Raw genomic sequence first — 25,259 nt, forward strand, 5'->3', positions numbered from 1 at the left:
CCAGAGCTATTGCTGCGTAAAGATAGGCCGAGGGTAGAAGTCTAAAGAAAGAAATCTCCAAGTCATCCACCAAAGGTTATCTTAAATCACATGACACTCTAACTATCCAAATACAAGCCTTTATATGTCTGTACGAGAAGGCAAGAAGAAGTTGTTTTGCTCACACATCGTTTCATACATTAACTAAATAATTAAGTATATATATATAAGACAAGATAGGGCAACATCAACACTTCTCACACACACCTACACCTCCACACACTGGAACTCTATAGGAGGATGCATGTAAGTGCGTACCGTATCGAGTCCTGTGCTTGATTTAGGCATGGTGATGGTGCTGCATGATGGACCTCGGTGGCGCGTTTTTTCTCAACACGTGACACTTTGTAGGCCTGAACAGAGGGCAAAGTGAAGATTGGGGTTGTGAGGTGTGGTTTGGGCTGAGTGATGTTGTGTGCATCTGTCGACGCATGAAGGTACAGCAGTCAGAGACAAGTGGCTGCTGTGGGTGTACCCAATAATATATTTGCCTGGTGGAACGTGGCAGCCTGCCTTGGTGTTTGATGGAAGAGTGGCCATAGCCAGGCGGTGAGTTTTATGTGAAGATGCCCTCGGAGAAGGGTAGGCGGTTACGTCGCATTTAGCTCAGTCAACATCAGGTTGCGCCTGAGAAGAATTATTGGGCAAGTGCATCACAATAATTCCTGTTGACCAACGCCACACTGAAGCTGTGGTGAGTCACTGGGGAGCGTAACAATATCGAATCCCTCGAATATCAATACTCATTTATAACGAAAGCCTCAGGGTTCAGAAACTGGGCCTCTTGAGAATGGGTTGCTCGTAGGGTTACGTAGTTGAGGTCCGGCTCGTCAGGATTTCTGCACCCTATAATATTTAAGGATTCCGCTGTTGCTGCAATGTTGTAGTATTTTACCAGCGAATGAGTTCAGCATTCTGAGTGGCAAGCCTCTAGTCATAAGAAGCAACGCAGAACTACAGCACAGCTGCAAGGGTCAGGCGTTAGTTTTACTCAATTTCAGGGATGTATGATGATTGTTATTCTTACAGTCAAAATTATCTAGGCAAAAATCTGTCTCATCTCTCACGACAAGTTTGGATCAAAGGGGGAAACAACACTTTAACCACACTGGTTTCAATGGAATCTAAAAAGCTAAAGGCGGAGAAAATAGAGGTTTTAGCGCATTCATTACTTCAATCACAGTGATTAATTAATGATAATCAAGATAAGATATGTTATAACTGGTCACTTTTGTCGGAGGAGGGAGGCCTCAACAGACAGACCGCCTGTTTGCCCTCTGTGGCTCGAATTATTGGCAGCCACTCAGCCGGACTGAAATCAGGTGTGCTGTGGCTTTTGGGTAGAGGGAAGTCGAACAAGGAGTCGCTGTATAGGACATGTGTCCTCCATTAGATTATTTCATGAGATTATTTTTACATCCACGACGAAACGGCATGTACAAAAGAGAGGAGAGAGGAGCAGAGGGGAAGTCACCGCGCGCGCGCTCACACGCCGAGGTTTATATTGGAGTAGTGAGAGGATGCCAGACTCACGACTATGCCACTCTGGTATAGCACTTGGCTCGTCCCGACAAAATCATGTAAAAAAAATACTATGCACCCACTCTTCGCACTAGCGGACTGTTTTGTGATTGTGTAAAAAAGCAAATGTGAATCCACGCAGTGATCGATACTTATACTGTATGGTAGGTGGACAATGAGTAGGGATGGAACCTAGCACTCCACCAGGGATGGTGGATGGTGGGATGGAGGCTGTCGCTTGCCGGTGACAGTCAACGGTGACAGAGGGAGAGCGGAGGGTCGACTAGCGCAGGGTGCAGGTCCGATGGGTGGGAGGGGGGAGGGAGGAGGAGAGGGTGAGGGGGATAATAGAGGAGACAGTAGTGCCAGCAGACGAACTTGAGAGCTTTGGACTGGACGGATAGCTTGACAAATAAAAGCCTTTTTACGAACCGCGGCCGTATTATGCATTCGCCTACTATGTTTCCACTTTTGCTCGTCCTCGTAGTAGGATAGTAAGGAGATTTGACTGTAGGGCGCCCGACATTGCGAAGGGGTGTGCATACATGGACGAGAGCTGGGACGCAGCCAGGCCAGCCGCTGGAAGACACGGATGGAAGTAAGTGCGAGATTTCAGAGGGGGATTCAGCGCGATGCCGCTGAGCAGTCGCAGTCAGTGCTTCCTTTTCTGCCACTGTTGTAGAAAAGTTTTAGTAGCAGGGAGAGTCAGGGCGAGAGAGGAGAGAGGGGGCGTGCGGGAAAAAGGTTTTGAAGGAGAGCGGCTCATACACTCGGATTTCAGACGATTTTAAAGTTGTATAGCCTTTGTGACGGTATATTTGGTATGGAAGGTCATATGAGCTAATGTGCCTATGCAAAAGGGTGGCAGCGCAGGAGCGGGACAGGGCGGGGGATGCATTCAAATGAAATAGGCAGGCAGAATTTGGCAGATACGACATTTGTGTATAAAGAGTGTAGGCAGCACAACATCAATCTACATTGTCGAGAAGAGAGAAGTCCCTGGCGTTGGACGGACCGTCTCAAGCGACTACGCATGAAACCACGAATTTGGTATTACGGACTGTTGCGGAGGGATTTTGTGCCAGTTAATACTAAAACGATGCAGGAGTGGACACAGGCTTCCGTTACTCACTTAGTGTTGGCGTCGCCGAGACTGGAATAGCGTGAGAACGTCGGCAAGAGGCTAAGGTTGGTGCTGGCAGACCAGATCAGGCAGTGCACCTACACGTCCATGGATGAAAGAGTGGTGTTCGGTGAGAAAGGTGTAGTCAGAGTTAATGTGCCCCAGGGCAGCGTGCGGGGTTGTCTGCGGCATGAAAAGACGAACCTTCTCGGACCTTCTGCACTGCTACTATATGTGGCGTGTGGCTCGGTCGCGCGGCGGCGCGGCACCGGCGCCCTGTCGCGCGAAGTGAGATGCCGCTCGGAGGTGCCGCAAATATCGGGGAGAAAGCACGGTTGCGAATGCGTGACAGGAGTGTCCAAGCCAGGACATACCTCACGACTCACGAGAAAACACTCTCTGTTGAGCACCAGGGCGCCCCATTGCCTTACGCATCAGCTACCTCCACACCACACGCGCATTACAAGAGTAAAAGATCACACCTGAGCAACTTACAATTTCGGGGTACCCGGAAGGTGACAGATCGTTGCCGTGTGTGTAGGACCGGTACGAAGAGAAACGTGTTGGTCATCACGCGGAAGCTGGGACTGCCACGAACGTTCTGGCCAAAGGGACCAAGCTTGCGAAGGCTCCAGCGTGGTCGAGTCAACAGAACTTATAAAAACAGTCCGCGGTGTCCAGGTGCAACCAGTAGCAGGAGGGCGTAGGCTAGCACAACGGGGATCATTAGAAGACGGCTAATCGATAGGCAAAGTCGAATGTAGGCTTTGGCGCGGAAACGGACTCAGTCGAATTAGTAAGGAGAGGAGAAATAAAAGGCGAAAACATGAGTTCCGAAAACACACATCAAACTTGGCGTGTGAGTAGAAGAAGATTGGTGAAGGTGCGCTATGGGATGACTATTAACCACCAAACCAGTAACTGAAGAACTAAGGAGAAAATAGAAAATAATCGGAATAGTTCATGTAGAGGCAGCAAGATAGAACCCGAGCAAATGTGCTCGGAGGACGGATGACAATTAAGGATTTGTGATAGAAAATGACGTCAACGAAATTCGACCCACTAGCCTAGCCGAAGCTTTGTCCAGCCAAGTGAAGGAATGCAGAAATAATTGTTTTCGATTGGTGCTCACGGTGTCAAAATAAGACAGCTTAGGATAGGGAATACACAAACCAATTTACAAACCATCGTAGATACGCTATATGGGATGTAATCAAGGAATCAATGTAACTTGCCAATACAACAATCAAGATGTAAAAAAAATAAATAGTTAAAAGAAAATACTCTAAGATAATAAAGACTTATATTAACAACAAAAATGGACATGGACATCAAGACAAATGATGATGAAATAAAAGAAACAAGGCAGCTTTAAGTTTTTCCATGTTGTTTAATTTGTTTAAGCCAACAAACATTTTAGATAACCTTGCTGCTATGCCGCCAAGTGTAGCCGGCATATGACTGGAGACATACAAAGCGACAAAAGCTGAGAAAAAAAATTGAGAGTAAATTACAAGTAGAATATAATTACAAATAAAACCATACAAGAGTACATGCGAATCATTTGTCGTTCAGCGTCAGTGCGTGAATTTATTTGGCAAGTGGCGGAATGTGGTAAAAGAAATGCCGAAGATCAGATACACTGGTTGTGTCTTTGGTTAATTATTTGTGCATCTTCATTCAACAGTGCAAATACTCGATAAGACGTCCGCGAGTCGAGCGACAAGCAAATATCAAAGGATAAGAATTATGTGTTGCAAGGCATTTCCGGGATTTGTATCTATGATATTAGTTACACCGATCAGACAGCACCGACAGGACATTGTAGTCTAGTCATCTGCCACCTCCAAACGCTAATGATTTTCATTCGGACCAGTTCAGCGCTGCCAGAAGAACCACTAGTTGTAAAACTTTATTTTATTTTCTCAGTTAACAGTGTATGATATGAAGATAATGTGCGGATGTCTATCCCTTAAGAAAAGTCTATCCCCATGTACGGTCATAAAGTAAAAGAGCATAAATATTTCAAGAATAAAGCGCCGAACTTGTCACATCTGGAGCTGGAAAAAACTTTGAACATGTAAGTTATTAATTTTTCTCACGTTAATGTGTCTTGGACACTGTGTCAGGGGGTCAGAGCTGAGGCCCACCGGCTAATCTCGTACATTGAGTGAAATCTTTGTACAACCTGTGTACGATACAAACATTAGTTGCTTTGCGACAGTTGACCATGCGACACAAGAACCGAGATTTAGAGGTCACCCTGGTGGGTTTTTAATGGAGACTATGGTTTAAACGAGAATCAGTAACACAAGGTGTCAGTTTGTCCATAGTTTCACACAACTATCTGTGAGATCGAGAATTGCGATCTCAGTCAGTACTACGCATGTGCTTCTCATCGGCGTACGTCTGCTGGACGACAAAGGTTGACGTGGGGGTGGCAACCTCGTCCCCATGTAGTGTGCGGCTGTGGGATCTGTATCGTGCCGTGTGACTTTATTCCTAGCGCATGCGCAGGCCCGCTGACGTAACAGTGAAGGGCGGTAAAAATCCATCCGCCGAGGAAGGACCTAGCCAAAGGTGGGACAACGTGATCACGCAGACCATCTATACCTGTCGTGAAAGCCGAGACTGTTCGGTCGAAGTGGGTGAGGAAGAGGCAGACCTTGTTGTCGACGATGTTAGAAGGAGTAAGTGATGAGGGCAGAGCCTGGTAGATAAGCCAGGCGGCAGGTACACCTTGCATTGGGAACAATTGTGTCGCGATTCAATACAATCCGGTGCACAGTCGGAATGGAACGGGTGGAGAAGATTTTGAACCCCACCGAATCCATTATTCTTGAATTTTTCGTCGTTTCGCGACGCGAATGGAGCGGAGAGTCGGCGTCTCCGAGGTCGAGGTCGCATAGTTGGTGACAAGCGTCCGCACATCAGCGCATCTCCCGCTTGTGGCAACCTTGCACCTGCGGACTGCCGTCAAGGCCACTTCGGGTGTAGTGGTACGGCGTGACTCGGCGACCGAAATGAGTAAGCGTCGTCCGACAGGGCCGTGACTCGACGACTTTTGCGCCCGAGGCAAGTCACGTCCGCTGGGGAAGGTGGGTGTGCGCACAGATCGAGGAGGCAAGGCGAGAGGGAGGTGAGCTGCGATCCGGGTGTGTGTGTGCGGGTGGGTGCTGAAACATGCGACATTCAATGTATAGGTCCAGGCTAGAAGATAGGGTATTTCACATAAAGAGGTTATACAGCAGGCTTGAAGCTGAAAAGGCAGAAAGAAGTTTGCCATGAAAGTGAATACGTGATGTAGTAGCGACGGCAGAATTTTACACATCTTTTATGTACATTTACTTCACTTAACACTTGGCACCAAGTAGGAATAGTAAAAGGACTGTGCCTGAACAACAGGGAGGGAGGTTGGTCTACGGGAGCCCAGCGATGTTTACCTAAGTTTGTTGAACGTGCAGTGACCACAACTGTTGGGCGACACGCAAATAACAATGGTCGTTGTGTAATGACCGACTTTGTCGTTCACCGTGTCGGGATTGTCGAGTGATATTTCGAAACACAACTGACCACGGCGCACACAACCATGGAGTGAGAAAAAGTCAAAGAGACAAGCGAACTTATGATGCGCCTAAAGCTGAGAAAAAGCCTTCTTAGAAAAGAGTCATAAATGACACGCTGTTATCACGCAAGTAAACAGGAATGGGACATCCTATAACAGTCCGACGAAATAGGCTTGCAGCATGACGTAGAGCCCGTGCACTTCCATGGGCGTACCGTATCGCTCGTAACCAGTACCGTGCGGCGCTGAGCTAGTTATACCTCCTTTTGTCTCTTGTGTAACGGATGCACGGCTAAATAGTGTCTTGATGTTGGAGGCATTGTCGACAGAGAGCTGAGGCCGAGAGACACAACAACACCGCAGGGCGGGGTGGGTGTGTGTGTGAAGAGAGAGAGAGAGAGAAAAATGAGAGAAGTTGATTAGAAGGCATATGACAAACTGAAAAAAAACCCGGAAATGTGTGTAAAGGCCTGAAACAAAGTTGCCATCAACAACGGCGCGAGTTGTAGAACTGGGACATTAGATGAGTAGAGAACCACATAAGATAAATCGATAAGTAGGCTGAAGACAAAACGAGATCTATTAGAAAAGCTATTCGCCTTTGTTATAAGGCAAATAACACAAAACAGCCTTTATTTGTTAAGATTGAAAAACAAATTCTTGGACCAAAAAACACTTACTTCACCATAGAAAACAAGACACTACTTTTCTCCTTGTCCCACGATACAGCATCAACAAAGTGAAGAACTACAATATGCTCATGCTCGCTTAAACAGGGTCAACTCATTAGCAAGCAGCGGTTCTGTATAGCCAGCAATGCAACGCTTAATTCCATAGTCCAGGGTGGGCAATAGTTTCAATTGCCGCAGTGAGAAATTGGATGGTTTTGACGATGCCGGACTGATATATGTTGAACTCAGTTCTTCCCAATACTGGATATATAGTATATATTGCTGCGGCGGGCCACGGCCGCCGGTTAGAGACAGGCTCGAGGGTCTGAGTACAATTTTGGATTTCTGAAGCTTTGAGTAACATGTTTTCAGTATGTTTAACAATTGTTGAAGAATGGAAGCCAGTGGTGGACCAAAAACTTGTTTGTTATTGCTGATAAATGATAAATCCTGTTTTACTAGTTTACAAATTACAACAGAAGTTACTAGTAACAGACATAATAAAGTTGAGGTGTTATTTTTTTTAATCTAGACCCGTACTGAATAGAGAGAAGCGTGTTAGACATTCTGTATATGTGATTGTTTTTTCACTTTTAGAAAGAGCGACTGAAAGTCCGTGCTTAGCGTAGCTTTCCCTTGCTTTCAGTTAGTGATAAGCTTTACAAAAATCACCAAAGTCCATCAGGCCTTTACTTCCTATGTTTAAACTCTTACCTATAGCCATCGATAGCTGAACTACTAGTCGAATCGTTGAAATAAACACATCACTCGCAAAAGGTTCCAACAAATTAAGTGCGCAGTGGCTAGAGTGTTGTATGAGAAAAGAAACACAATAAAAAGTACGAATTTTAAAAACAATAATATTCGTTACTCGATAAATGACGAATTTTAAACACTGTAGTGTAAATATAACATTTCAATACAAAGTATGATGTGAGTGATTAGTGTTTATCGAAACTGTAACAGCTAGATTAATGAATAGTATTACTAAATATTATATGTATAAAGTAAATAAATATCTGTACTAACGATCGCAGATTAAACATCTGTTAGTAGTAAATATGAACATTTCAATATCAAAGTATGATAGTAGAGATATGTGTCTAGAGAGGCACGGCGTAAAAGCAGTCAGCTGAAGATACGTAAAACTATTGATCTGCCAAGAGAAATAATGTAATCAGCTGTGTATAATGCTTATGTATATATATCGCCACTACATACCACAAACATGCTGCTGTTATATAATGTCTAATACCCTGACATACACAATTAAGTATATATACTTCTATATCATACAGACCCTTGCCCCACAAACTTCTGCGATGCATTAGTTGCCACACAATTTGCCTGACGCCGACATGTTGCAGTCTCACTTATTTTTTGATGATAGAAAGTAATATGGTATAGCTGTTCCTCTTTAAAAGAATAATCCACCCACCCACCCACTTAAGATCGCTGTGTTATAGTAGTGGGTCTTCATTAATGTACAGTAAATTTCAAATGGAAAGGGCGAAGATAAATCAAAAACATGCATAAAAAATTAGCTCCACCTAGGTTTTAACATGTGCGAATCAGTCAAACAAATTAATGTCGCTTGTTAAGGTTATAATGATATATGTTTTCGGTTGGCAATCATAAGGTGCCATGAAAGGTTGACAGAATAATCATCAATTAGAGAAGGAAACACATCCCAAAGCGAAAACAAAACGAAAAAAATGAGAAACGACAGAGGCCCGCGGGCCCCCCTTTGCCCAGGCTGGCTCTCAGTCTAACAAGGAGTCCCATCTGATAGAAAGTACTTAGCACGTGATACGGACGTCAGCACGAAGCTGGAGAACAATAAAAAAGTTAATAACACGAAAATCAGAACAAAAGAGTTTGTTTAATAGCAACAAATATATGAATTATCACATGGATATACATCATAGAGAGAAGGGAGGGCAGAAGAGTAAAGAGGAAGATGGAGAAGAAGTGAAAGAGAACAGCTTCCATTTAATTGCGCATATATTATAATTTAATAGTTTCAATAATCAAATAGTCTAATATCACCTAAAATACATGGGACTTATAATTATATCTTATGTTACAATCTTCAAAAAGGAATGTATAGAGGGTATATTCTTTTCCATTGCATACATAAAAGTATATTTTCTAACAAAATACATAGGTCAACACTTGTCCGTACAAATGTTGTCCGGTACACAATAAAAAATTTTTTCAGAAAAAGTTAAAATTTCTTAGTGTGTACATGTACAATCATATGGATGAATGTAAATCTCTCAGAAGCACTAACAAGTTGACATTGCCATCACAGATAACTTATGTCTCTATCGTGAGAGACATATAGCACATATGGAGATTAACAATCTTCTGAAAGAGAAACTTCTTAGTTGGAAACGTTCTATGGAACTACGGACATTTTAGTTGGTATCAATGTGTTTAAGGGCATTTGTTAAATTAGAGTTTTCCATGTAATAATTTTCAAAGGTGAGCCATTACTAATTCCACTAGGCAAGGAGTCGAATTCTCAAGCATAATTGTACCGATTTATTCCTACAAATTATCTCCCATACCTTTTCTGTTCTTTCAGTCCTTTAAGTTTGATGAACTTATTTAAAATGTTTAATTGCATTTAGACGCGCGAACTGTAGAAAGATTAGTATTCAAGTTGGGGAATCTTAGCTGAAACCCTGGTATGGAATAGTCCAGTTAAGGTTTTTTACAAAACGTATAGTAGCAAGGATTTGTGTCTAGTTGTTTCACAGTGAGGCGGTGAGTCACGTGTAGACTGACGTTTTTGCCCTTTGGCAGCGGACGAGCAGCAGGGACTGACCAGCCAGAAACTCCGCGGTCCCAAGCGACCGACGTGCCGATGCCAAGCAGGGTCCGCAATAGCCAGGAACTCCTCCCTAGATGATCAGTGCTTGCGTAACAAATGACAGAATGACCAAGATGAAGGCTGTCAATAAAATGAAGTTGGCTGGTGATGATAGAGAGGGGCGTGGAAGATGTGGTGAGTAGTTGTAACGAAGAGGGAAATTAGAATTGTTAATATGCGACTGTGAGGAAGCAAAAGCGAATAAATCGTAAAATTAGTAATGTTTTTTATGGAACAGTTATGGTTAAACGAAAAAAGTAACTGTCCTAAGAACACCTACTTATTAAAGTAAATAAAACTTTAATAAGTGTGTCGGGTGGTAATAGTCCTTAAGCGAGGTTGTTGTGGTGGTGTACGTGTGTGTGTTGTGTACGTATCGTAGGTGTGTTTGCTCGTTAAAGCCAAGTGGACTAAGCACGACCAATGATACAGCCATCAGTAAACTGTGAAATGAAAAACCTGTTACTCTACAGTACTAATCACAACGGTGACAAAGCAACTCTAGATACCACCATCAACTCACTCTCGCTGTGAAAATCCGTAGTTCCAAACGAGCGTAGTACACGTAGCCTCAGAAGGAAGATCGCGGTAACAAAGAAGTTAATTGTAGAAGTGAACACTCTGGAACACGAGACACACATTAAGTCCGTCTGGAAACCCCTGGGTACCTGCATTAGGGATGTGGGGGTTAGCAGCCCCACCCTAGTAGAAAGACCCCTGCTACAAGAAACTGCAAAATACAGAGCCCATGCTCCACTAGGTGATTAGGAACAAGAACATCAGAGACACCCAGAAGTACAACAGGTTAATCTCAGAAAAAGCAGACACACTATTATAAACATTGTGACTCAGTTTGTGGGCCATATCTGGCAGACAATCAGGTAAAAAGCGAAAGATCCAGTAACATTGCCATCACGCAAACAACTGATAATAGAAGGATGCCAGCACAGTCTGAAACTAAACATGTCATCTATTGGATCTGTATGTAGACACTGTCTCCTCTACTCGTTAACCCGATATTGCCGCATCAATCTTTTAACAGTTCCTATATAAGGCTAAAGATCTCTATGACCTAAATAATATGATTTAACCGAAACCCCCGAGATCAGTATACGATAACCTGCGAGTCGTAGGTATCAAGGTAAAGTTGGTCCGGTAGTCCTTGGGCGTGCGTGAATACAACCTCATTCGATTCTCTGGGAATTTCATTTGCGAGAAAGCAATGGTCATATGTAAAAGTACATCGGTGAAGCTTTATTTGTATGTGTGTTGCTGCTACTGTTTGTCTTTTTTATGCCTATAAGTACACACAAATAAAGCAAACGAGCTATCTTGTCCATCACCGAAGACAACCATGTTACTGAAGACCCACTGTGGTCACACCGTGACAGCTCACCAGTCTTAACGGGCATCGAACAAAGGCCAGGCCGACTTGTAAGGTGGCTTGGTAAGTCTAGATTCTGAAAGAGGAGGACGATGGATACATTCGCACATTTTTTGCAGATGAAGAGAACTGAGAAATAGACTCGAAAGAATTGCGTATATAAGGTAAAAGATTGTACAATGATCAGAATCAAATCAGATCGATGTGGTGTGGGAGACGTGCTTAGTGAGTTACATAGTGGTCTTGAGGTATTCGCATCTCTTAGAAAACGATGAAAGAAAAATTATGGTAGCTTTGTAAAGAAGTTAGACATCTTAAATGTGTGCCTTTGACGATAGAAAAAAGATTGTAAATCATGCGAGACAAGGTGAGGGTAACGTATTTAGACGACTTTGATTTTTAAACTTTTACCTGGGTTATATTTATGTTTACCAAGCCGTGATGTACCAGGGCTGGTATAATCTTCTCCATAGCTAAACTCATATTTATGCTCCCAGCTAGTAAATTTATCGGAAGCAGCCACTACATAGCTTGTCACAGAATGGTTACATGTGGAGTTAGTTGATGATCTAACAAACAGTAAAACTAAAATAGATCCTCACCCTAAAAACCTCATAGAACCACAAACGAAGACGAGAATGAATGCAAACACATCTACAACCCACAGACATCCCAACAACACAAACATTACACCCAAACATTCTAAAACACACACAACGGACAACACAGAGTAGAGAAGATTCTATTTACACTAAACTCTACTCAACTGCATGGCTTGGAGCAGGCGAACAGTCGGTGCCGTTGGTAAGACCGTCTAAATAATATCATAAACGAGGACATACATTCTATCTGCAAAATGCAGCAGAAGAACGTAATAGCAACAAATTGTAATCTTCATTTTAATAAAAGTGTAGTCAAAGACCTTTAGTTTCAATTATTTTTGATTCTTTTTCTCTACTGTTGTCTTTTTATTCATTGATTTATTCGTTGCTTATTTGTTTTTTTTTTATTCATCTTTTCTTTGTTATTGCAACTTATATTGAAACCTCTGTGTTTTAAAGCCTGTCGCTTTGTGATCTGTTGTTGCCACGCGCTTTCTCTGGAGCAAAGATCATCTGATGCGCTGCACACTGAGATGCTAATGGCCAGTCTGCAGTAGGACTCTAAGGTGCGACCTCAGCAATCCTGTGAAGAGAATATAGTGTGTGAAGATAATATCATGAACGCTTCATAGGATTAAGATTTCACTTGGTCGAGCGCAGAGGGAGCGTTCAAGAGAAGAGCAAGTCATCTTTGGAACCACAGCTTGCAGTTTTGCAAAATGCGCCGTTCTGAGCCACAGATCACAACCCTATAATCAGCAAAAATAATAATTACAACACAACAACAACATAATATTACAATACAACCAATAAAACAAAATGAAAAAAGCAAAATTTGTAAAGCGCATACTCACACTCCTAACGAGCACTTAAGGACAAGAACGAAACATGGACCGAATACGAGGGACAGGAAAGCAAACAAATAACATATGAAATAGAGAAGAATAAACAACCGTACTAAACGAGGAATAAAAGCTCAAAGAGGAACCAAAAAACAAGAACAGGAAACGCGCGTTTTTGGTTCAGTCCTCGACCTTTTTTGCAGTTAACTGGTTTTGTATAAGACAGAAGAAAAGGCGGCATACCTCAATCGTGTAAGTGTTGCCAGTTTTTTGTTTGTGTTCTTCACCGTTGTCACAAGAGCCGTAAGGTGGACCCTGGCTGTTGACATTACCTAACACAAGACAGAATGTCATAAAAAAATTTCTTAAATCGTCTGGTTGGTATCATTATTTGTAAAATTTAAAAGGTGTCAAAGGAGAAGAAAAAACCAACAATTCAACAGTCATCATGCATTTCACTAGCATATACAATATGTTTTTACTTTATTATCACAAATCCCTTTGAATTTCATTCTACTGAAAACGTAATTGGCTACACACTTCACATACAAATACATTTGTTCGAAAGATTAGCATTTTTTATATAAAGACAAAAATTGAAAATGATTTATAAAGAACTTGCCCATCCTCTAAAATAAAGTCGTTGACTACGCGTTTTCAGTTCTTTCGGAGTGAGATCTACTTTGGGGGGCCAGCTCTTGTGAGGTGTGTGTTTATCTCTTTTCCTTTGCTGTTTTTATCTTCCTAATTCTCTTAATAATCCAGTATATTTCCGACAGCTGCGTTAACGGGACAAGTTTGCTGCCCATACGGGAATCGAACAAGCGCCTCTCGGTTCTAACACCAGTGCTCTAACTCAGTGATTCTCAACGTTTTTCGGACCGCGGACCACTTTACTTAAGTCGTGATGCCCAACCTTTTCGGCCTGCGGGCCATATCCATGTTCGGACCAACGTGTCGCGGGCCACTTCGCCGCAAAAAAAAAAAAAAAAAAAAAAATAGAGCAGGACCATTTTTTTAGAAACAGTTGTACTTACCATTAATATGTACTAATTAGTGGGATATTTGAAGTGTTTTCCCGAAACCAACTTTGAATGTCCGGCCTCATCGTAAGACACCAAGTCGGAGCACTGAATCGAAATGTTAGTCCATCGAAAAAAAGATTGAGAGACGCCATGACGTGGGGATAAATACTTTTCTTCCTTTTTTTTTTTTTTTTTTTTTTTTTTTGTTTTGTTTTTTTAGGTCTCTTTTATTACTACATGCCGATTTCCTGCACTGTGGGCAGAAGTTTCGCGGCCGGATGGCACCGCGTCGCGGGCCGTAGGTTGTGCATCCCTGACTTAAGTAAAAGCTATGGCGGACCACCAAGTCCTTAGTAACAAATATGGCCACCAAGACCTAAAAATCAGTCTGTACTATGAATTTCAAATTTAAATTGCCACATTTGTTTCATTTTAATTCAAAACTATATGCCCTTTTGTAAAAGTAGTGTAGTAAAAAGATGACATAAAACTACGTATACCTCGTTCTTTGTAATTAAAATGTAATGTGAGGAATGCATCACTTTAAACATCACTTTGCTGACATATGACGACTGTCAGCCGCGGACCATCTGACTTATGCCCGCGGACCACTAGTGGTCCGCGGACCACACTTTGAGAACCACTGCTCTAACTACTCTGCTATCTTCTTACTTTCCCCAAATCAAAAGATCCTGTTTGTGTAGAACACTTCTATCATAATAGTTGAAACAAGAAGCGAAGCTGCTGACGACATTAAGGCTGACTTCTACTGTAGAGAATGTGACAGTTCTGAGTTATTTTTTTATTTTTTTTTACAGGAAGATTCCTCTTTAGCAAAATTTCTAAGTCAGACGTGTGTTCCTGATGCTCTCTGAGATACCTTGAGCAAATGACTCCGGAAGCACGCGCATCCAGTCTCAGCGTGTAAAGACAAGCTTTAGTGTTAGTCACGTGACAACAATCAGGACACCAAAGACAGTAAAGGAATGGTCAGCGTGTCTCACCATTCTGATTGCCACGAAGACCTCAGAGCCAGCAGGAACTGTGAAGCCCTCGTTGGTGGGTTGGGCGCGTGCCGTCTCGTGCAGACAACGCGCAGACCGTAGCCAGACTCCTCGGTGCTCAGGTACTCGTCCGACTCGATGTTCAGCTCCAGGAACAGACCTGACGATCCCGACAGAGCATGGGTAAGTTGTGTCAGCCCGACATCTTTGGTGCCAAATTTTATGATACGTGGACAGAAACAAGGTTCATCTTATCTTACAAAAAAGAATGTAACAGAAATTACTATTTCAATTACAAAGGAATTAGGTGAGTTCTAGAGAAGCATGTTCTTGGTTGCCCTACAAGATGCCCACTGTTGTACTCACTAACCTTCTAGTGGGCCACTTGTAGTTGACTTGAGCTTGGGACGCGACAGTGTGTAACAGTTGCCGTAGTCATTCGACAAAAAGGGGGTAAAATTTCTGAAAGCATATTCAAAGCAGCTTCTGCAGACAAAAACACTATGATGTGAGATGCATAACTTTCCACTGATATTTGTAACGCTGGTTTTAAAATATCGGTTAAAACACTGTTGGAAAGGTTATCAACTGTGTGGGTCTCGGCATTGACCGTAATGAACGCAATATATAATAACAGTTTAAACATTTGTATTAAAGCGACAAAAAGGAGCTAGTTATTACAGAAATGCTTTATTCGAGAGTTGTGGCATGAATAAGTTGTCAGAACTCTTACTGATAGCTACAGTTTATTCCGGTGATGCCACAGTTCAAAATCATGTCTTTAGATTGATGTCCAACTTCTTTCAGCAGCTGCCTGAAAGCCAATGAAAAGAGCAAATTTACTGAGTTAGTAAATATTATTTTTGTATCACTTGTTCACAGACATGTATTTATGTATGTGTTCAGTCTAGGGGGAGTGGATTGCCCTCCACCTCTTAATTTCACCCCCTAATTTCCCCTTAATTTCCTTAATTTTACACACTGAAAACATGTACAAGAAACATGAAAATGTAGATGCACCTTTTGACTTTTTCAACTGCCGTGTGTCTTACCTGGATGTATTTGCTAATCCAATGTCTAAGTTGTACTGATAGATGGCCGTGCTGTCCGGGCTACCTTCACATTCACCAGCACAGCCAAAGATGTGAACGTCGCTTGTATCGTTAAGGTCGATGTAGTCATCAAAACAATCCTTTCACAGAAGTTGAAGATGAAGAGGGTTAGTGAGTGAATTTTCGGACTGGGTGGTGGAGTAAAACTATGGCAACATGTCCAACACCTTTAACTGATCAAAGTCACCGCGCATAATAATTGGTTGGTCAGATGGTCTCTTGACACCACCACTTAAGAGTTTATTCACTCTGAGTTTTGCTGGGTGCTGTTTATAAGAGGTCAAGTATGCAAATAATCAGGACTAGCGACCTCACAAACAAAGAATGTAGTTATCAGTACAATTACCGGGTCCTCTTTATCTTGGGGGACTCCCAGAGCAGCCATTAGGAAGCAGGACAGTTTGGAAGCCTGTGACCGTCGGACTATGTTGGTGTTGCAGATGGTGACGGCGGGCAAGGGGAGAGGACTGAAGCCCAGGCTCACCTCGGTCTTGATGGGGTACCGGAAGTATTGCTGGGGGTCACAGGAGAGAGCACAGACATCAGGTATATCAGTAGCTTGACACGATAAAGTCTTTCAGTGAGAGGCGGTGAGGTTTCACTCACTTACCCCGCTTTTCATCCGTGAAACTCACCACACATACGATATACAATTTTAGTGAATACAAAAATAGATAGGCAATGCATGCATGTACTGCGTGCTGACTGGAAATCTTAATAATGAGCAGCTGTACCAGATAATGAGTCAGTAAAAGCTCACCTGAAACAGCTGTACCAGCTGATAGATCATCATACCAGAAGCGACAAGGAGAAGCAGAAGCCACATCACTGAAAACACAACACCGCACGTATATATTTATGAGAAAGTGAATAGCCGAGTAGTTAAAGCGCTGGCGTCCGAACTGAGAGCGGAGTGGTTCAATGCCTGACTTGCGGGTGGGTACCTGACTCCTTACAGGATTGGGGAATGTAAGGCAGCTCGGGAAAGGTTAAGGTATGGCTTTTACCTTTTCACTCTATATTATATAAAAACCCGACCAATCATTCGTTTAGCCTCACAGACATACGATTGCTCATCATTGTCATCTCTTAATGAACTTAGTAGAACCTACTTCCCTCTATCCGATTATATTTGTTCTTCTGTCAATCGACGTTAGTGTCTATGCACTGCTCACCTACTTGAACAAATGGAAGTAATCAAGCATGTTGTTTCTTCATGAGCATAACGCAATTTTGACTACTTCTACACTTTTGCATCCCACCCTGACACTCGGGGATAGTGCGAGGTAATTATTACTAATTGTTCTCTTACAGACACCAACCCAAATTAAATTAAAAAAACAAACAAAAATGCAGGAATGTAAGAACACGTTGTCATCAGATTACAGATGGTGCGTGTCAAAGTTTATGTAACCCAGAAAGTATAAAAGATTGACAGGATACATTCCTGCTGCAGACGGGAGTGGAGGCCCCCCGTAGATGTGAGATGTCTGATCACACTGCCTTGTGAGAGAAACTGTCGGCTGAAGGTGCAACTCGGTGACAGTTTTTGTACTTGTATCAGCCATTCGTCACGGGTGTGCAGTGAAGCGAACATGACGAGTTGTGAATACAGGTAGTCCTCGACTTACGACGCTGATCCGTTTTACGACGGCGTCGTAAACCGAATTTCGACGTAAGTCGGATCATACGTTCATACAGTACTGTACCATAATAACAGTAACGGCAAACACTTAGCCTATCCAAACACCTATCCTAACAGTACCCTACATAATTATCAATAAACATAAGTACAGTAAGATATTGTACAGTACAGTACGCTTTGTTATCACTGTCGCCTTCATAGGAGCAGATCCTGTCACGTGTTCAAGGATGCGATCTTTATCCTTGATAATCGTAGCGCAGTCTAACGACTAAGTCCTATAATGACCTGCAAATTTCTGTTGTTGTTTCCTCTTCTCAGATTGCCTTTTGACTTCCGCCGCACGTGGGATTGAGGTGCACGTACAGTTCGACTTACGACGCTAAACCTCGTAAGTCGGAATGAGCGTCGTAACCACGAAACGACGTAACTCGAGACCGTCATAACCCGAGGACTACCTGAACTCGTTTGCCACCCGTTCCCCTCCACCCTGTTTTCTTTGGGGTTATGTCTCAATAGCGGTTGCCTCGGTTGCGCAAGATCGCACTGACTCACTAACCGACTCCCATAGAAAGCCAAAAGAGTTAGTCGAGGTACACGAGGCCTGACACAAAACAATATCAGAGGTAGATGTGAATAGACAAATCCAAGTCTGAAAGTTTATAATAAATGCTCCATTGTCCCAAAGTATGATAATGACATCAGTTTTCATAATAATTATTACCATTATTTCCAATAACTTTTGCACTACTGATTATATTTTGTCATTGTTTGTAAAATTAATTCTGTAAATAACTTAGAGTGCTAGGTCCACAGTTCTTTGGAGCGTTAAAGTTTTTCCAAATTTTATTTTTGTAACATATATATTTATTTTTCGCGAAACTATAAATAGATTAATATTGAAGCATAATGATTTACTAAACTTTATTAGTTTTCTTTGTATTTTCTGTCTGCGCATGTTGTAATATTTACTGGGCCGCCATATTTGACGAGGTATCGACAAGAATGACTCAGGTATTGTCATTGAGGATTAGTGCGCATGCGTGTATGTGTGTGTGTTTGTATATTGTGTGTTTGTGTGTGTGTGTGTGTTAGTTTAACGTTTAACATTAATAAATAATAGTTTAACAAATAATTTTGTTTACGTATATAATTTGACGTTGAGTATCTGCAAATCGTCGTTTTTGAAATTCATCTCTTAAAAATAATATTTTTAGCTCCTCATGACATTTTTCATACCATTTACTTTGATAGTTGTATTTTATTCATTCAGTGAAGAGAGAAAGCTCATCTCCGTTTCACATTTTAGTTGTTTTTTACATGACATAAAGTGTGCGGTCATTCTTCTTGAAAGGACACGAAGTTTTTAAAAGCAGTCCGGTAATCTACCTTTTAGAAACACCGCGCACAGCCACATTTGGCAAGTCCTTGAATGGTGGATGTCTCCATGGCGTAGTTCAGCAATGTTACTCTTTCTTTTCTTTTTTTTCCATTTTTCTTTCGTTCTGTCGATCTGTTCCTGGGTGTCGATTCGCGGCCACGGACCCATCTCACGAATCTCTGTCGAATGTGTTCTGGTGGGGCTCTGAGAATTAGATGAACAGGTAAGATACACACCCACGCCCACACACCACACACATGAACACACAAAAAACACACACACAAAACACACACACAACACACACACCGCACTCACAGAGAGGGAGAGAGGGAAGTTAAGATATTCAAGCTGATAAATAGACGCACAGATATGTTATTTGGACAAGCTTAGACTCGATATTCTACATAAAAACCAACATACATGGAGATATAGAGGTAATTAATTACAACAGAGATAAAAGTGAAGACTGTGTGTATGTGTGTGACAGGCACTCACATGTGTGTCCAACACTCACGCAGTCGCCGACATTGGGCGTTCTGTTTTCTTCTGTACAAAGACAAGTATGTTGCCTCTTTTAGTCCCTGTCTATGTTTTAGTTATGAAAAGAATATTACAGCACTTGCTGCATTAAAATACATGATGAAAGTAAGAAACATAATCTCAAGTCAATCCACCAAAGGTTACTCCTTGTAATCACTGACACGTCTAACTAATCAAATCAAACTTTATTGTCTGTACGAGAAGTCCAAGAAAATTTTTTGTTTTGCTCACAATCATTCATACATACTAAAATAATTTAAGTATATATATATAGACAAGATAACGGGCAGACATTCACACCTTCTCACACATACACGTGAACCTCCTAAGATGGATGCCAGTAATAGTGTGACCTACGAGTCCCTGTGCCTCTTATTTAGGATGGTGATGGCTGCTGGCATGAAGGACCTCTGGTAGGTAGTGTTTCTCACACGTGACACTTTGTAGCGCTGCCCGAGGCAACAGCTGAAATTTGGGGTTGAGAGGGTGGTTTTGGGCTGAGGTGATGTTATGTGGCATCTTTCTGACTGCATGAAGGTACAAGTCAGACAGTGGCAGCTGTGATGTACCAATAATTATATTTGCTGGTGGATGACTCTGGCAGCCTGCCTTGTCTTTGACGAAGAGTGGCCATACCACTCTGTGATGTTTAATGTGAGGATGCCCTCGAGAGGGTTAGGCGTATTACGTCTCATTTACCAGTCAACAGTCAGTTGCACCTGAAGAGAATTACTTTGTCACGTGCTCACAATGTCCCTGTTGACCAACGCTCACACTTGAAGCTGTGTTGTAGTCACTGGGGACTGTCAACAATATCGAATCCCTCGATGTTCACTCATTTAACGAAGCCTTCATGGTTCAAAACTCCTCTTAGAATGAGTTGCTCCTAGGGTTAGTTACTTTTAGGGTTGCTCGTAGGGTCATTTCTTGCACCCTACTAATAATTTGAGGAAGTCCAGGCCTGTTGCTGCATTGTGTGTAGTATTTGTACCAGCGAATGAGTTCATCTCTATACTAGTCTTTCAGTCAGATGAAGAAGCAGCACCCAGAACTACAGCACAGGTGCAAGGTCAGGGGTTAGTTTATTCAAGTTCCAAGGATGTATTTTATTCTTACTGCAAAATTATTTAGCAGAAAATATGTCTCATCTCTACAGGAAGTTGGATCAAATTGTGGGAAAAAACCACTTTAACCACAGTTTTTACATGGAATCTAAAAGAAGCTAAAGGCGAGAAAATAGAGGTTTTAAGCCTCAGTTTCATTACTTTCATCACCAGGACATATAAATTAATGAAATACATGTATGTTATAACTGGTTCATATTTTGTCGGGGAGGGAGGCTACAACAGACTAGCACCGGCCCTGTTCTTGCCCTCTGTGGCTTCGAATTACTGTGGCTATACTCCTCTACCCCGGATGTTGCTAGATTCGGGGTGAAGGCAAGTAACGAACACGCTGTAAGTACCCATGTCCTCCGTTAGTTATTTCATGCGATTATAAATCATTATACATCCACTACATAAAGCTGCATTTACAAACAAGAAGAGGCAGAGAAGAGTTTAGGAAACTTACTTGTACGGGGTACCCGTCGACGACGTATCTTCCCGACATGTGGTTTGCATACATGACGAGAGCTGGGACCGTCAGACCAGGCACCCGCTGGAAGACCAGGATTGGAAGTAACTCGAGATTTCAGGAGGGAGTTCTCTGATTCGCTGATGCAGCCAAGCATGTCAGCTTTCTGTTTTGAATATAGAGCTCCTGTCATACACTCGGATTGCAGACGATTTTTAAAGTTTTATATGCCTTTGTGATCGTATTTGTGTATGAATGTGTCTATATGTTTGTCTGTGTGGGCGTTTACTACATGCATGTATGCATTTACGAAGGTTTGTATGCAAATATTCAAATAGAAGAGCTTTGGTACTGGAAGGCGTTGGTGTACCAGAGAGGCTGTGTGCTTTTTCCTGGGATGGGATGTGTCCTGGCAGAGGTTTCTTTTCCCCGGCATTTTCTGAAGGTGGCAGAGCTGGTATGTCACGAGGCGATTGGCTCCGAAAACGCGCTGAAAGGGGAGACGGCAGGTGTAAGCAAAGGCATCCTTGTCAAAGCTCAGAAGGGTATGCTTGGACTACCGACGGCGGCTAAATTCCAAGACACAGAACTGTGTGAATCGTCAGGCCGGACAGTAGCGGCAGTGTGACGTGTTACTGGACGTGGCGAGGTCAGCTTTGCATCACTCTGGCAGAAGTCAGAAAGGCGGATAAACTGTGTTGTTACAGTGAACACTGGACGTCGCTCGGACCTTGAGTTTGTTCAGGGGGTGTACTTGACTCTTTGCGTATCTTTTTTTTCTTCCGAAAAAAAGGGGGGGGGGAAGAATCTCTCCTTCGGTCGGGGTTATTTTGTAGTTTTTGATTTTCATGCCTGTTTCGTTTTTTTTCTTTTCTTCTTTTTCTTTCCGTCTTTTGAAGTGGCGAGTCGTAGTTTGGTACCGCCAATAAACTTGCGTGCTGTATTGTCCTCTCGTGTTGTGTTCACTGAGAGTGATTGGGCTTTGTTGCTCGCTTCGGGCGCGTGGAGTGTGGTGTGTGTGTGGTGTGAGTGTGTCTGTGAGAGTGCGGTCTTGCAGCGCCCGACTGCGTTACGCGACAGCGTTGACGTACCGCCTCACGCTACCTACCCGTGAAACCACGAACTTGTATTACTAAACTGCTGGCAGACGATTTTTTACAGTTAACTACTAAAACGAGGCATGAGACTACAAAGCTTCCGGTTTACTCACATTTATATATAAGCTTATAGAAATGATTCGTCACGACGGAATGCTACAGAAATAGTTAAAGTAATAAAGCACTTTACAACAGATTTTCAGTGACAAGTGGTTTTTCAGTAACAGCAACTAACAAACAATTTGGTGTCAAGCAGGAAGAATCCTCTCACTTCTATTTATAGTGGCAATGAACTAGCTTATAACACCAAAAGACAAGAAGAGGTACATCAAGCCTTCACATGCTAAAAGAAATTGAAAGTCAAAAGCTGTCACAAGGAATACAAATTAAGAATATTCAGAAACAATGTCAGTTTGGTCTTTATGTAATTGAGCGCTGAAAGATAGCAGCAAAAAAATCAGAAAGACACTAGGGAACTTCTAAGCCAAATGTCAGAGGAAATTTTTCCTAAATATTCTGGTCTAACATAATTACTGATAAAGAAATCCTTACAAGAGCCATCTACACAACCAGTCCCCCAACCCCTTTCAAAAAAAAAAATAAATAAATAAAGATGGAAGGTCATGAGTGCAGAATGAAACCAGAGGCACCACCCACAATAACTTTTCATTGGACAGCTGATGAGAAGAGGAAAGGTGGTAGGCAAAAAGAAACATGTCGAAGGTCAATAGAGAGAGAGAACTAAAAGGCCAGAAACTGTCCTGGAACAACACACTCAAACTTGCTGCTGACAGACACAACTGAAGGTCTCTAGTGGATGACTTATGTATCAGCTTAGGAAGGACTAAGAAGCTTACAGAAATATCAAGCGAATAGTTCATTAGAAGCACTACTAATACCCAGCATTGCTAGGGACTGATTACTGAATTAATTTTGTGACATAAAATACTTCAACAAAATGTCGCCCCACTAGCCTTACCGACCATTTCCAGCCAAGTGAAGTAATGCCAGCAATTATTTGTTCTTGGAAATTATTCATCGGAGTCGAAAATTAAAAAAGCTTAGGAATAAATACACGAAACCAAACGATGTAGAAACCTCGTCACATCTGTCTTTATGTGTGATGTAATCAAGGAAATCAATGTAACTTGCCATTACACAAGTCAATATTTTTTAAAAAGAAATAAATATTTAATAGCAAATACTGCTAATATTTAATAGAGATTTAAATTAACGTACATAAAATGGACATGACATCGAAAATAAATGAATGGATAAAAATAAAGAAAACAAAGGCAGCTGTTATGTTTTCCATGTTGTTTAATTTTGTTAAAGCCAACAGCATTTTAGATGAACCTTGTCAGTCATTGCCGCTCAAGTGCAGCTCGTCATAGTACTGACGACAACAAACGACAACAAGCTGAAAAAAAAATTGATTAAATACAGTAGAATATATTACAAATATAAACACATACAAGAGTACTGCATCATCTGTGTTCAGCGTCTAGTCGCTGTGTAATTTTGTTTTGCAAGTGGCTGAAGTGGGAAAAGAAATGCCGAAGAGCAGGATGACACTTGTTTGTCCTTTAGGTTTTATTTTTGTGCATGCTTCATTCATCACAGCTGCTAAATACTCGGTAAGACAGTTCCTAGTCGAACGCCAAGCAAATATTCTCTAAGGATAAGAAATATTTGTGTTGCAGCATTTCCGGATATTGTATCTATGATATTAAATACACAGACAGGACCCCAGACATTGTAGTCCTAGTCATCTGCTCAACCTCCGCACGAATAATTATTTTTCATTCGGACTCTTAGTTTCATGCTGCTTGCAGGGAACACCAGTTGATAAAAACTTTATTTTTATTTTTTTCACATCATTTTAATATCATTGTATTATAAATAATGTGCGATTGCTATCACCCTGTGAACAAAGTTCTATCCCTATGACAGCGTCAGTACAAGTAAAGCGTAATAAATGTTTTAAGAATCAAAGCCGAACATCACATCTGGAGCTTGAAAAAACTTTGGAACATGTAAGTTATTAATTTTCTCAAGGTTAATTTTTTCTTGGACACTGTCTCAGGGTGTCAGAGCTAATCTCTACATCTGAGTGAAATCTGTGTACAACCTGTGTAACGGGACACAACATTAGTTGCTTGGTGACCAGTTGACCAATGCGCCACAAGAACCCGAGATTTTAGAGGGTCCACCTCTGAATGGGTTTTTAATGGAGAATAGGTTATAACGAGAAACCAGGTAATCACAAGGTGCTGTCAGTTTGTTCCACAACTTTCTGTGATATCAGAATTCGATCCTCCAGTCAGTAGTACGACTGTTTCTCATCGGCCGTACGTCTGCTGCGATCGACCAAAGTGTTTGTCCGTTGGCAAACCTTCGTCCACTCGTAGTGTGCTGGCTGTGGGTTCTTTTCGCTGTCGAGTTTTATTCCCAGCGCATGCGCATGAGCCCGCTGACGTGACTCGGTGAAAGGGGTAAGTCATTCGCCGATGAAGAAGCTGCCAAGGGTGGACATCTTGATCCGCATACCTCTAGTCACCGGCGTGAAGCCGATTTTTCTCGTAGCTGGAGTGAGGAGGCAGACTTGTCTTGTCGAGGTTTGGTTAGAAGGAGTAACTTGAGAGGCAGAGGCGTGGTATTAAGCGCAGCGGCAGTTACTTCCCTTGCATTGTGGCTGTTGTGCGATCATACAATCCTGGTGCAGCACGTCGGATGGGAATCGGGGAGAGATTTTCTGACCCCGAAACCCATTTATTCTTTGAATTTCTTCGTCGTTTCGCGACGCGATGGAGCGAGAGTCCGGCGTGGCTCCGAGGTCAGAGGGCGCGTAGTCTGGGTACAAGTCGTCCTGCGACATCAGCGCCATCTCCTGCTTCGTGGCATCGCCTTGCACGCTGCGACTTCCCGTCAGGGCCACTTCCGGGATGTAGTTGTACGCGTTGACCCTCGGCAGACCGAAAATGAAGTAAGCGTCGTCCGACAGGCCGTGACTCGACCCGTACCTTTCGCGCAAGTTCACTCCCCTGGGGAAGTGGTCCACCAGATCGGGAGGCAAGCGAGGAGGAGTCTGGCGACCCGGAAACTGCAGACATCCATGTACTCAGGGGTCAGGAATCTAGGGCCTTCACTCTTGATGCAAGCAGGATATGATGCTTCGTTGACCGACATGCGCCACATCGTCGCCATCGGTGGAGGCGGTTGGTTCCCTTGTTGACAGCATTACAGCAACGGCAAACC

General features: G+C 42.5%; 1 protein-coding gene across 1 annotated transcript in view; it reads right to left on the reverse strand.

Annotated features, from left to right (window-relative positions):
* LOC112574144 (acid-sensing ion channel 2-like) overlaps nucleotides 1–21,076 on the reverse strand; it is an 82,654-nt gene extending 61,578 nt beyond the window's left edge. The window contains exon 1 of the mRNA XM_025255015.1: nucleotides 20,902–21,076. Coding sequence (XP_025110800.1) covers nucleotides 20,902–21,061 — 160 coding nt within the window. The 5' untranslated portion in view covers nucleotides 21,062–21,076. The remainder of the gene's footprint in view (nucleotides 1–20,901) is intronic.
* Between the last annotated feature and the right edge of the window lie 4,183 nt (nucleotides 21,077–25,259).

The sequence above is a fragment of the Pomacea canaliculata genome, linkage group LG10 (assembly GCF_003073045.1).
Source record: "Pomacea canaliculata isolate SZHN2017 linkage group LG10, ASM307304v1, whole genome shotgun sequence".
Taxonomy (NCBI): domain Eukaryota; kingdom Metazoa; phylum Mollusca; class Gastropoda; order Architaenioglossa; family Ampullariidae; genus Pomacea; species Pomacea canaliculata.